This window comes from Musca autumnalis, unplaced genomic scaffold (genome assembly GCF_047663935.1).
Source record: "Musca autumnalis isolate F117 unplaced genomic scaffold, ASM4766393v1 scaffold_5, whole genome shotgun sequence".
NCBI lineage: Eukaryota > Metazoa > Arthropoda > Insecta > Diptera > Muscidae > Musca > Musca autumnalis.
The window spans coordinates 135,273,887-135,287,789 of NW_027412088.1; the positions used below are offsets into that span (position 1 = coordinate 135,273,887).

Below are 13,903 nucleotides of genomic sequence, written 5' to 3' on the forward strand. Positions count from 1 at the left end.
AAATTTGCAATAAGTTTAGTATATATACAAGTTTTCAAACTCAGCCTTTTTCTAGCACCACATCTAAATATACCTGATGATCGTAGCATATTATTTGCTGTTTGAGTTGTGAAAAGTGAGTACTTCAAATGTATAAAGGAGCCAGCACATATGTATGTTAACATGTTATATCTCTTTTTCAGTGACGACCTCACCCCGGGGTTACTCCATTTTTAACAAATCGTTTTGCTGTGTTGGCTATAGCTCGAAAACGAATGGACCGATCATCATATATGTTTGTGGGCCTATTAAGTATGTAATAATCTTACTTTTGAAGGAAAGACATTTAAAAATTTCAATTGAAAAACATGGTTGAGCAGCGAAAGTCAAAATTCAATTTTTTTAAAAAGATGGGCCGTTTTTGACCATTAATCGGTCAAAAAACATTTTTATTCTAATATTTAACGACAAGAAAGAATAACCTCACAAAAAATATGCAGACTTAACACCAAATTTAACTCATTTCAGTGTGATAAAGAGGATAAAACCTTCAAAATACCGAGAATGGAGAGATAACGTCCTATAGGGGCTGTATTAAGGCGTGGACCTTACCGACAAATTTCATGGTGAAAGTTGTATACCCCAAACGAAGACTAAATACCAAATATCAGCAATTTCGGTGTAATAATGAGGCTAATAGCTTCAAAATACCGAAAATCGGGAGGTACCGTTCTGGGGGGCTATATCAAAACGTGGACTTACCCCCACAATTCTCTGTTGGAATGTTTCATACTCTTCGAAGACTAAACACCAAATTTCAGTCATTACGGTTGGTCATTGTGACTAAAACTTTCAAAATACCGAAAATCGGGAGGTACGATTCTATGGGGTCTATATCAAAATGTGGACCGACCATCCCAGTTTTTTGTTCTGGAGATTGCAAGTAAATAATAAGTACGTGTACCAAAATTGATACACCTACGATAACTCCTTCTATTTTTGGCCACAGTTAATATGAACTCGCGACATAGTGCGACCGTAGGGGGTCGGGCTATTTTCTCAAGAAGGATGTACTTGTCCTTGAAAAAGGTTTGTAAAGTCGACGATAAATTGTTCCAAAATAAAAAAATCAAAACGATCAGAGAACTGACAATAAACAACACTTTTGAGAAAAATTTTTAAATTTTGTGTGCGAGCTACCCGAAGCATTAGACAGATATTATCCATATGTCTGGTAGATGATCTACGTGTAGTAGAAATATTGTGATGTGTAAAGTATGGACTAAATTGAATGCTCCCTGCAAGAGTTATCGTGTGCACTATTTTTGTGAAAATTTTTGAACTTTTGTCCTCGAAGTTGATCTAAGTTTGTACAAAATATCACGAGTGCCAAAGTTTGTCCGAATCGGGACTATTAATTATTATTTAAAAGTTCTCTATCCTGATTTCAGCAGACAGAATTTTTTAAAATCTAACTTTAAATTGAATTTTTACTTCATGTTAATGCGGGAGTTATGGGGAGTTCTATTTAATTTAACGACTAACTGGTTTGTGCAGCTCTAATTCCTATATAATCCTACATTAAATGTTGAAAATATCTTACTTGCTTTCTTCCATCAGGCAATAGGACATTATATTGGCCGGTAGCCAAATCACCATCGCGCATTTCCGAATGACCAAACGATAAGCCACTTGGAGCATCTTCAACTTGATAGCTAAACTCGTATTTAGCCGGTTCCTATAAAATGGATCAAATTAAAGATAATGTCGAAAATGTTATACTCTTTACGAGGGAGTGGTTGGTGGGTTGTTTAGGTGATATACCCTTACTCTTGATTTAACACTGCACCAAAAAAGACCATGAACAGTTCCTCTACATGAAATGTTAATGTGGTGTAATACTAATGATCGCCAAGAATTGGCTCTTGGCTTAATCTGCTTAGATAAACTTGATATTTATCTTTAGATCCTATATTGGCCTGATAGTCCTTCCTTTCGTGTTTAAATTGTTGTAATCTTTATTCTTGATCAACTGTTTTCACGCAGATCTAGCTACGACTTTAGCAAAAACCTGACATATGGAGGACATTTTATGAAATTGTCTAAAATATTTCATGACTTGTTTGCAATCCAAACCTGTTCTTTAAATTTATTTTTAGAGAAACCTAACATTTTCTTTCGAAACTAACTTTCTTGTGTCTTTTATATGCTTATTTTAACCATTATTTTTTCCTAAATTTTAAAGTTTCTTCTGGATTATACGTTTTGTTTCAAGCACCTGAATTTTTTCTTAACAATGTACTTATGCAAAACACCTTAACCCCCAAATCAAAATTAAGGATATTTTATGTTAATAAAAAATGTAAAAAATTCTGTTCGAATAATCGTTTTTCACGTTTTTTCTGAAATTTTTAGTGACTTTAAAATGGAAATTGCAAAATCTGGGTTAATGTTCGTCTTATCGACTTTCTGATATATTTTCTAAGAGTTCAGATTTTTGGTCTGAAAGATTGGTCTAAACCCGACCAAATGTATACAACTTCATCTAACCACTTACTAAATAAACGTTCTAGAGTACTTAAGACACTCGTCCATCCACTCAAGGTGAAGGTATATCATCATCAATACAATGGATATGTTTTTGTTGGCAGTTATTTATGAAAGCATTTAGTAGAAGCGGGGTTTTGTATAAGTTCGGCATTATTAGAGCTCCAGTGACTTTTGTGAATATTACGAATGGTATTCATTTTAGATAGAGTGCGACTTTTGGTGCTATTTGTCATAGCAGCAGAATAATTTAGATCTATTCGCAATTATTCTACCGCTAAGCCTTTTTGGAAGCAAGAAATTTGGTAATATTTTTGTTTATTTTACTTACATTGTTTCCATCATCATTGTATCCACCGGAGCCTCCTTGACCACCTCCTTGTGAATAATCATAGCCATCATTACCGCCTCCACCGCGACCACCCCCTTGACCAGGTGCACCATAAGTTGATGATGGACTACCATTACCACCAACTCCAGGAGCACCATATGTCGATGAAGGTCTTCCAGAACCACCACCATTACCACCGGCACCAGGAGCACCATATGTCGAAGAAGGTCTACCAGCACCACCACCATTGCCATTTGAGCCGCTGCCAAAGCCGGGTGCACCATAAGAAGATGAGGGTCTACCAGCACCGCCGCCACCACCTCCATTGCCATTGGAACCACCACCAAATCCAGGAGCACCATAAGAAGATGAGGGTCTACCAGCACCGCCGCCACCACCTCCATTGCCATTGGAACCACCACCAAATCCAGGAGCACCATACGATGATGATGGCCTACCAGCACCGCCACCACCTCCATTGCCATTGGAACCACCACCAAATCCAGGAGCACCATACGATGATGATGGTCTACCAGCACCGCCACCACCTCCGTTGCCATTAGAACCACCACCAAATCCAGGAGCACCATACGAGGATGATGGTCTACCCGCACCACCACCACCTCCATTGCCATTAGAACCACCACCAAATCCAGGAGCACCATACGATGAAGAAGGTCCTTGGCCAGAGCCAGATGAACCACCTAATCCTGGTGCTCCATAGCTACTCGATGGTGGCAGATATGAATTAACTGGTGGTTCTGGCCTGGCCAGCACAGCTGTTACCACAATTGCCGCACACAGCAATTTAAACATTCTGGTCTTCTCTCTTTTTGCCACTAACTCAAAATGTATAATTCAATTTGTTTCTTCTTATCTTTCAGGATTATAAATAATCCTGATCGCAGCTAAAAACTATGGCACAAGCTTATCAATTCTTATGCCAAAATTAATTGCAGTTATTATGCCTCTGTTTCGATTTTCCCTTCGAGATTAGTGACGCTTATCTTTGCTCAATACCGTTGTAATGAAAATCTAAACCGTTACTGATGGTCTCATCTTGAAATGCAGCAACTTTTATAGGAAAAACATCTTTAGGCTTCTGCCTTCGAAGGTAATCCGAAGTGGCTCACAAGCAAAGTGCTACACATTGGAAAATCACTGACTCTGACTCCGATATTGTGATGCTACTACTACGATGTAGGCTAGCTAGCTATCATGCAACACTTACCGGCTGGGTTGTCTGTCCTAACCACCTAGCAAACGTACTCATAGCTGCGACCTTACTACCCGTCTTAATAGTCTTTTGTCAAAAGCGAGAGGATGGCTTGTTGAATCATGCATTTGTTAACGTTGTTATTCGGCAATTTTGGAGTTGGCAGAAGACATAGTCATGTATTTGACAATTCTTTCACCTTAGATTCGTTTAGAGCGACAGCAGTCAGGCAAACAGCGAGACAGACAGACAGAAGAACCATCACCAACGATCATTCGTGTATCATGTTAGCCTCCATATACGACCCACATGCAACAACGGTAACGATTAACTATTTCTTCTTCCTTTGCCATGAAATAAGTTGAAGGGATCTGTTCTGCAATAATGAGCATTCTTTGCGGAAATTGGAAAAACATAGTCTTGTATAAGTGGTAGGAAAAACAAAAACAACTAATTTCGCTTTAGTCCATAATTTGTTATGCCTCTTGTCTCTCGAAGTGTGCAAATATTTGAAAATTTACCAAAATAATAGTTTAAAGATTGAAACTATTGCCAGCCAGTTAATGCAAATAATATTTGTTGGATTTTCTCAATAAGGCAGAGATAGGCCATTAAGGGATGAAAGTAAATTTATTATGGAATGTTTTTTTTTTTAATATTAAGTTGAAAAATATTTGTTCTATATGCACACAATGATACCCTCAGCCTTTACTTTCATACGACCAAAATGTGCTTCATCGATTTAGCCATGTCCGTCCGTCTGTTTTGTCCAAACTTATTTTAAGTTCGAAGTTCGACCATATCTGTCCACTCCTACGGGTAACTCCCCCAAAAAAGTTCGCTAAAATGGGGTACAAGACAACTTTGTACTAGTCAATGTAGTTAATTCCTTCAGGGCAAAAGTTTAACCCTTTTGCGCTTTAATAACAATAAAATTTATTGGCAAGAGGTCAGTAGAATAAAAAACAATTTTAATTTTGTTTTTTTTATCATTTTATTTTTCCAATATTTCGATCGGCATCGTCGATCATCATCAGGAAATCTGAGTCCAAAGGTCAACAAAAAAACCACACAAAAATTTAGTGGCAAAAGTAAACATTTATTCGTTTATGTTCTCAATCGTTGAAATAAATCCCCAAAAAGTCTCGATATTTTTGTCGGTAATTTCATATGTCCAAACAAGGCCACATTTAAGAACCCCCTAAATACATTGTTTTTGGGAAAGATGAAAGTCTCCATTCACACAGGGTTGAGGGAGTAAAGGAAGCGGCTAGGTTTCGCAAGATACTATGTAAGTATTCCAAGAATTCTATTAGTGACTCTCGATCTGCTATCAGGGGTTCACTTCCCCAATTATGTGGACTTTGATGGTATCCTGCCTACAGCAAGTCATAATCAAACCAGACTGGAAGACAGATTAACTAGTCTATGCAGACTTCAGCTTTCAACCTTTTCAGTAGATATGAACACAGATCAGTAGAAACCGCCTTACGTGAGGTGCTTGACCACGTTGAGAAGAATAGAATATGAAGAATACAATTTTACCCTTGTTGGCAATTTTCGGTATAGAGGAGGCCTCAAAAAACACTGTGCACCGAAATTTTAGGGGGTGGAAAATTCTTTTTGGAGATGAAGGCACTTGATGAGTGCATACAGAACCCAAAGGGCACATCCGCCGTGAGTCAACCTTTTGAGTTATGGCGTGATGAATTTTTTGCTGGATACCCTATAAGTAGACATCGGATTTTTGCATGTTTTTTTTATTTCTTATCCGATTGAACTCAAATTTTGGATCTAGGCGTTTAAAGGGTCAATTTGTCGATATTTGCGGTCATATCAAAAATATGCAAAATATATGAAAAAATATGCAAAAAAATATGCAAAAATATGCAAAAATATGCAAAATATGCAAAAAATGTGCAGAATATGCAAAATATGCAAAGAATTTTTACCCAAAAAATTTCAAAAAAAAAACTTCAAAGTGTCCTAAATTAAGATTTTTGGTCATTTAACATCGAGTTTTTACCAGATTATTATGTTATTGAGACCTCTTACGACAGTGTGGTGTAGGGTATAATAATATAGCATTGTAATACCATTTTAATTATTAAACTATGCAAAAATATAAAATTTAATATAATATCAAACATTTTATGTAATTTCAATATTTTCTTTGTCTTAATTTGTAGCATTTTTTAGGCGGGGGGTGCCGCCTAAACTGTTTACTTAGATTAGATTTTAAGCTAAGACGTTACATAGCCAGAAAACCAAAACCCAATTGGTTTCTTATGGTTATGGCTAGGCATTATGTTATGTCACTACTGATCGAATACATTGATTTCCATAGGTTTGGTTCAATCAGCTGATTGGTATGGCCTTATGGCGTTATGGTTATGTCACGTCTAATTCTACCTTTAGATAGATTTTAACATTAAGATTGCCAATTGAGCACAATTGGAATAAATTAATACGTGCTACTGGGGCCACAAAGTTATGAAAATCTCGATTTTTTGGCTATTTAGCGATATTGGCGACCCATATCTGGGGAACGGTTAAAGCTATTTGCCCGTATTATGCATTAAATTAAAGGCCATTCTGTTCATTTTATGTTCAAAAACAAAACACGTAAGTATTACTGAATTCGAGATAGAAAGCTGGTGTCCCGAAAAACGTGACTACGTAAGCCTTAAGGCGAAAATGGAGCATATCTGGGTACAGCCGGCTACTTGGAAAACGCATTGTGTTAGTTGTTAGTCCTTTGTAATTAATTGGTTGTAATCTGTGGTGAGCTCGACTCGGAGTTAATGTTTCATCTCTTGAACAACAAGAAGTCACACTTTTAATGACGCCAGGTAAACCTTTTTTAGGAATTTCGACAGTTGTTCTTTTGCAAGTTTGTGTCAAATATTTCCGGAGAAGTTTCCATCTTCACTTTGTTAAGATTTTTGTCGCCATTTGACTCTATACGGTGTTTTGCATTGTCGGATCAAACAATGCCAAGCCAACAATTTCAGGACTAAGATACCACAAGTGATTTATCATTTCGTTATTTCCTTTTTCTGATACTTGTTTCTCTATGTTTTCGTATTTCGATAGATTTTCAATGAGGTCTAGGTCTTGTTTTGATGCTAAACGCTTCGTAGAATCTGAAGAACCATCTGTCCCGAAAATAATCAAGCGCGGCTTCAACAAGAACTCCTAACCATGAAATTGTCATTGCTGCTGGACACCTGTAATGTGTCCTATAGGAACGTTAGTCGTATCATTTTAGCTACAGTAGAAGCTCTCGGAGAGGATCCCAACAAATATAAGATCTTTAGAAGCTTTATCCGTTTATAACGGAGAATAAACAGTGAAAAATACTCGCAACAACTTCAAGGAATGGTTAAGATACCCCAAAACAAGGCTATTTGAGTGCACTGGCATGGAAAACTATCACCAGGTATTCTCAAAAATGTGCAGAAAGAACGCGTTGCTGTTCTGGTATCATCTGGTATGGGGGTAAAAAACAACTCCTGGGCGTTCCTGAAACTGACAGTAGCTCAGGGGAGAAACAAGACCTAGCAGTGTACGAATGCCTCGAATAATGGAGTCTCACCAGCTTGAGCAGATGTTACGTCGAGAGTTTCTGTACCTGTGCGCACTATAGCTAATTTGTGCAGTTTTTGAGGCAAAAAGTCGATTTTGCAACTTTTAATAATAATTATTTTTAAGTTGGCATAGAAAAAAGAACATGTCAAAATTTATTAACATGAATGATATTTTTCAAAATAGCGGTTTACATTGCCGTCAAACGACAACAACTGAGAGTGTGGGTTATTAGTTTTACAAAACGTATAATGAACCAGATAATATTTATATAGATATAATATAGGATGGATTGGGTAAACGTGATCAATAGGTTGAAAAGGATTAGAGACAATAGATTGAGTTTAATACAAAAATATTGAAAACTAATTTCAAAAATATTTTTTAAGTCCAAAATAAGACCTAAACCGCATTGAAGATTTATTGATATACGAAACAAATATCAGATAAAGGAAATAACAAAATGATAAATCATCTTTAGTATTTTAGTCCTGAACTTGTTGGCATGGTTCAAACCACGGTGAGCCAAATGCGTCAAAAATCTTTATAAAGTAAGCAGAAGTAGATGAAAAAACCAAACTTACAAAAGAACAACTGCCGAAATTCCTAGAAAAAGTCTACCACACGTAATTACAAGGAATACATACTTGTTGTTCAAGAGATTAAGCATTAACTCCGAATTTCTTGAAAAACATCCTGCAACTTGGCCACAGAACAACAATTACCAGGAGGGGTAAAGGATGGTAAACAACTTGAAAGTTATGAACGACATTGCAGAGCAAGGAGTCGAGTTCATCACCAAGTAGTCATTTTTCCCAGATGGCTCCAAAACCACATTATGTCAGTCCCTTAAATAAATTTAAATATGAACGAAATGTAAAAGACCTTTGTTTTCATTCCCAAAAATTTGATGAAGAAGAAATAAAAATAATTAAAAAAATTAAGTTACAATGTTACAATTAAAAATTATTTTCTAGTTTTAAGTGCATTTATAAATAAAACACTGTAATTTAATTTTTTTATTTGTTATTTTTAACTTTTTAGCAATTAATATTTTTGACCACTGAGAACCTCATAACAAAATTATAACCAATTTAGGCCGAAAATTTAGATAAAAACTTTAAAATACCTGAAATCGCGTTATATAGGGGCTATACCAAAACCTTGACCTGAGTCCAACATTTTTGGTGAGGAAGTTTCTGTATCACTGGGAACACCAAATGCCAAGTAGACAAGTCGGCATAAAAATTAAGATAGAATCCTTCAAATACTTTAAATCGGGTGGTACCGCTATATGATGGCTCTAAGAAAAAATTGTTCCATATTGGTTTTGGTTTCATATTCATGTATTGTCATCCATGTCTGAAAAGTGTGCAAAATTTTAGTTCGATTGGTCAACTGTGTGGAAAATAAGTTACTAGATTTGAACTAAACAGACACCAAAGCAAGATAAACAACAACACTGTAAAAAGTTTTTTTTTTCACAATAGACTCCATTTTCACCCTAAGACATTTTCGGGACATTGGCTTTATTATCTTGAATTCAGTACTACTTACGTATTTTGTTGTTCGGCAAGAAATATTAAGAATTAATTTAATGCCAGGTCAGGCAATGTGCGCTTACTGAGAGCAAGTGAGCGAAAACTTCAATGTAAAATGCATTGAAATGTATGCTCACTTGCTCTCAGTAAGCGCACATTTCCTATCCATGATTTAATGCATAACACGGGCAAATAGCTTTAACCGTTTCATAGGTATGGGAAACTGAAGTCGTCAAATAGCCAAAAAAAAAAATCGAGATTTTCACAATTTCGAAGCCCCAGTGGCATGTGTTAACATATTCCAATGGTGCTCAAACTATAACAATCTTAAAATCTAACCAAACTAAAAACTTTAGGGGTGTGCCGCATAAAAAATCCGATATCGATGTTTTCCCTTTGAGTTAAAACCAGACTAATGCAACAGATTAAGACAAAGAAAATATTCAATTTTAAATAAAATATTTGACAATTTAACAAATTTTATATTTTTTAATAGTTTAATAATAAAAAATGGTATTACAATATACATATGTATAACCATATTTGTATATCCACACTGTGGTAAGGGGTCTCAATAGCGTAATAATCTGCTAAAAATCGACGTTAAACGGCCAACAATCTTAATTTAGGACACTTTGAAGTTGTTTTGATGATTTTTTTCCAACATTAATTGTCAATTTGATGACTTTAACGACGATTTTCGACCAAAAACTGTTTGCATATTTTTTGCATATTTTGTGCATATGAAAAATATGCAAATATGCAAAAAATACAAAATATGACCCTTTTATTCAGTTTAGATTTCTTTGAAACGATCTTCGCATCTCATTATTAAAAAATATGCAAATATGCAAAATCGGATGTCTACCTATAAGCTATCAGAAATTAGCGTCATATCTTTGTTCGCTGTTGTTTCAGGTTATTATACGTTATTATTCGTCGGAGACCCTATGAAGTATATGGCGAAAAACAAAAATTTTTTACAATCGATGAATCCGAGATTCACCCTTTCAGAATTCGCGAACTGTTAACATATACTATATAGTATGATATACATTCTTTAAAATGAAGTGTTTTAGGAGGAATCCCATAAGGTCGACCATTAAAATTAATTTACGTGGAAGCTGTGTTGGCATCAATGCAGAAAAATAGGTAAAAATGGGTTGAAGCCAACAAGTTTTTTTATGCTCCCTTCCGATTTTTGGCTTAACCTTACATTTTATAGACATATGCCCAAAGAAAGACTCAAATAATACTTCATGGGCAATATGATACTAGTGTATCATTTTTCGATATATGCACTGCATCCACCTAAAATAGATGCTGACATTTTGAAGCCGGTATTTCGGGGTTTTTTGAATTGTTTTAATAATTCGGACGCGCAACAAGATGATACTCAAAACTCATAATAGGATTATAAAACTCGTGATTTTACGTCGTTTAATTCATATCTCATGAGTGTGCTCCTTACAGCATCCTAGTAATTGGAGTCTAAAGGCCAATATTTGATGCGTGAATTTTTTTAAAAAACCTATTTTTTGCGTTAAAAATTTACATGTGCCATTCAATTTCCTTTGTACCCCGCGTGAATTTAGTTTTTTTACGCGACGGATCTAATGAGCCCATCCGCGATCGAATCCATCCACTAAAACCGCGGATATAGATACCCTGAAAATAGGAAAATCATCAAAAATTTATGTTGACAAATCCGCGTACTAAACCGCGTTTTTCTTTAAATTTTTTACGTAAATGGAATCCTTTATACGCAATTATAATATTTGCGAAAACGCGTGTCATAAATTACAGAGATTCGCGAGTAATATGGGGTTTTCACCAAAAATAGAATGTGGAGGCACATCCGCGGTTTTTGAAGAAGCTGTTTGAAATATGTGTATTTAGACGTATTTTTGATGGGTGCTACTGAAACCGGATGCGCATCAAAATCATATGCAAATTGCGCGATGTTTAGCCGCTTTAAGGTTTTTTGCATTGTGTGATGCAACTGGCGGCACACTTTGACCGCTGAGTGAAACATCAAAATATGCATAAATATTGAAAGAGATTGATTCGCTGTATCCAAAAACGGATGCGCATCAACTGATTTTAACTAATTCGCGAATAATAGGCTTTTTAATTTCCACATTTTTTGAATGATTGTAATTTCAATATTAATCTTTATTTCCTATCCTTATAAGTTATCGCAGTAAGCAAATAAGCTTTCACGGTGGTAAACCATATTTCTTGATGAAGTTTTAGCAGTACACATTAATTATTGTATGTGATTTTAGCGGAATAGTTGGAGAACTCCCAAATATTTTCTTTCAATTTTTCGAATCAAACCAAAAAATATATTTGCAACAATATTTTCCAACAATAAGTTTTTCTCTTTTGTTGTTGCTATAATATGCAATTTATGTACCCAATCTCTATAAATTTGGTATCATATTTTTCTACGCATTGTCTAGATTCCGCATATATTTTTTAATTTATTTTTTGAGGGTTTGTACGGACTCTGGGGCGGGATAATTTGGATTTTCTTCAAATTTTTTGTATTAGTTGTTGATTTTCCGCGAAAATAATAATAAATTTAATAGCTATTTAAACATCTAAGAATAGATATGGAATGCTGTTAACGATTTATGCATACATTTTCTCATAACAACAAATAAGATATTTTTAAATATTTTTTCTTTATATGAGAATAAAAACCGCTATAACTTTTGCGCGCATCGTCCAATTTTGTGAACGCGAACAGATTTGAAACCAGAATTTTTTTCTTAGCCTCTAAGCCAAAAACTGTAGATATGCTCGCAAAAAAATTTTTTAATTTTTTTCAAATGGAATTGCAAAGGATTTTTGTTTTTCGCCATATATATTATTGATCAGCATAAAATTCTATGTCGATTTGACCATGTCCGTCTGTCCGTCCGTCCGTCTGTCTGTCTGTTGAAATCAAGATACAGCTCGCAATTTTAAAGATAGAGAGTCAAAATTTGGTACAGAAGTTTCTATTACTTGCAGGATGGTTGGTATTGAAAATGGGATATATCGGTCCACGTTTTGATATAGCCCCCATATAACGGTACCTCCCGATTTTCGGTATTTTTAAGGTTTTAGCTTCATTATCCTACCAAAATGGCTGAAATTTTGCACTTAGTCTACGTTGGTGGTATAAAACTTTCCCCCAGAATTTTGTCGGTACCTGTCCATGCTTTCATATAGCGCCTATAGAACGGTACCTCCCGGTTTTTCGGTATTTTGAACGTTGTGGCCTCAATATTCCACCGAAATGGCTGAAATTTGGTATTTAGACTTCGTTGGGGGTACTCAACTTCCCCTTTAAATTTGTCGGTGTAGGTCCACGTCTTCATATAGCCCCCATGGAAAGGTACCTCCCGATTTTTCGTATTTTGAAGGTTGTGTCTTCAATATTCCACCAAAATGGCTGAAATTTGGTATTTAGTCTTAAATGTGATATAAAACTGTTCGCCAGAAATATGTCTGAACAAGTCCACGCTTTCATATTGCCCCATTTCTGACTAAAATTCGTCGGTATAGGTCCACGTTTCGATGTAGCCCCCATAGAACCGTACCTCCCGATTTTCGTAATACTGAAGGTTGTGACGTCAATATCCGACCGAAATGGCTGAAATTCGTTATTTCGTCTTCCAACCCAGCAAAATTTCAAGGAAGGAGTTCCATGCGATGTCGTGATTTCATGGCATCTTTTGCATTGGTTCAAACGAAGTCGTGAAAGATCCGATCTTTTCATTAGCATTTGAACCAATGCAAAGGAAGTCGTGAAAGATCCGATCTCTACATCAGCATTTGAACCCATGCAAAGGAAGTCGTGAAAGATCCGATCTTTTCATCAGCATTTGTACCCATTCCATCGATCCAATAGAGATGAATTTTGTGTTTTTATTTATAAAATTTTTTCTAAATATGTATATAAGATTAATTATTTACAATAGGTTTGATGTTGTTGGAGACCCGAAACCACAACCAACGTTGTTTAAACTCTCGTCGTAATGATAATGTCATTGGGTTGGTGAAAAGGACGTGTCAAAGCATTGGTAGAAATGGCATGCCAAAGCATTGGTGAAAATGACATGTCAAAGCATTGGTGTAAATGACATGCTTTTCATCCAGAAATGAATAGCATCTTTTGGGGTCCACGCTCATATAAAATTCATCGATGAAGATGCTAAAAAGATGACATGCCAGCTCACATGCACCCATGATTGAATGGCATCTTTGGCATCGAACATTTTGCTGGGAAGAGTTATAAAATATTCCAGAAGAGTATTATCAGCATAGGTCCACGTCTTCCTATATCCCCATAGAAGCGTACTTCTACTACTTTGAGTATTTTTTAAGCTTTAGCCAAATTCTCTTACCGAAATATAGGAAATTTGTTATTTAGTCTTCTTTGAGCCTAAAAACTTTCCGTCAGAAATTTGTCGGTATAGATCGACGTTTTGAAATAGCCCCCATAGAATGTTTTACCGAAATTGCTGAAATTTAGTATTAAGTCTTCTTCATACACGAAAGGAAACTAATTATTCCATTTTACTTCAATACAACTTGTGGTGGAGGGTATAACAAGTTCGGCCCGGCCGAACTTAACGCCGTTCTTACTTGTTTTTCAGATAAAATGTCTTTAGTCAAATCAAATCAGAATTATTTTGATAAAACATT

The 13,903-nt window shown here is 35.6% G+C and overlaps 1 protein-coding gene across 1 annotated transcript in view; it reads right to left on the bottom strand.

Annotated features, from left to right (window-relative positions):
* resilin overlaps nucleotides 1–13,903 on the bottom strand; it is a 33,948-nt gene that overhangs the window by 3,553 nt on the left and 16,492 nt on the right. The window contains exons 4-5 of the mRNA XM_073955680.1: nucleotides 2,858–3,696; nucleotides 1,583–1,717 (exon numbers count right to left, since the gene is read on the bottom strand). Of these exons, the coding sequence (XP_073811781.1) occupies nucleotides 1,583–1,717; nucleotides 2,858–3,696 (974 nt within the window). The remainder of the gene's footprint in view (nucleotides 1–1,582; nucleotides 1,718–2,857; nucleotides 3,697–13,903) is intronic.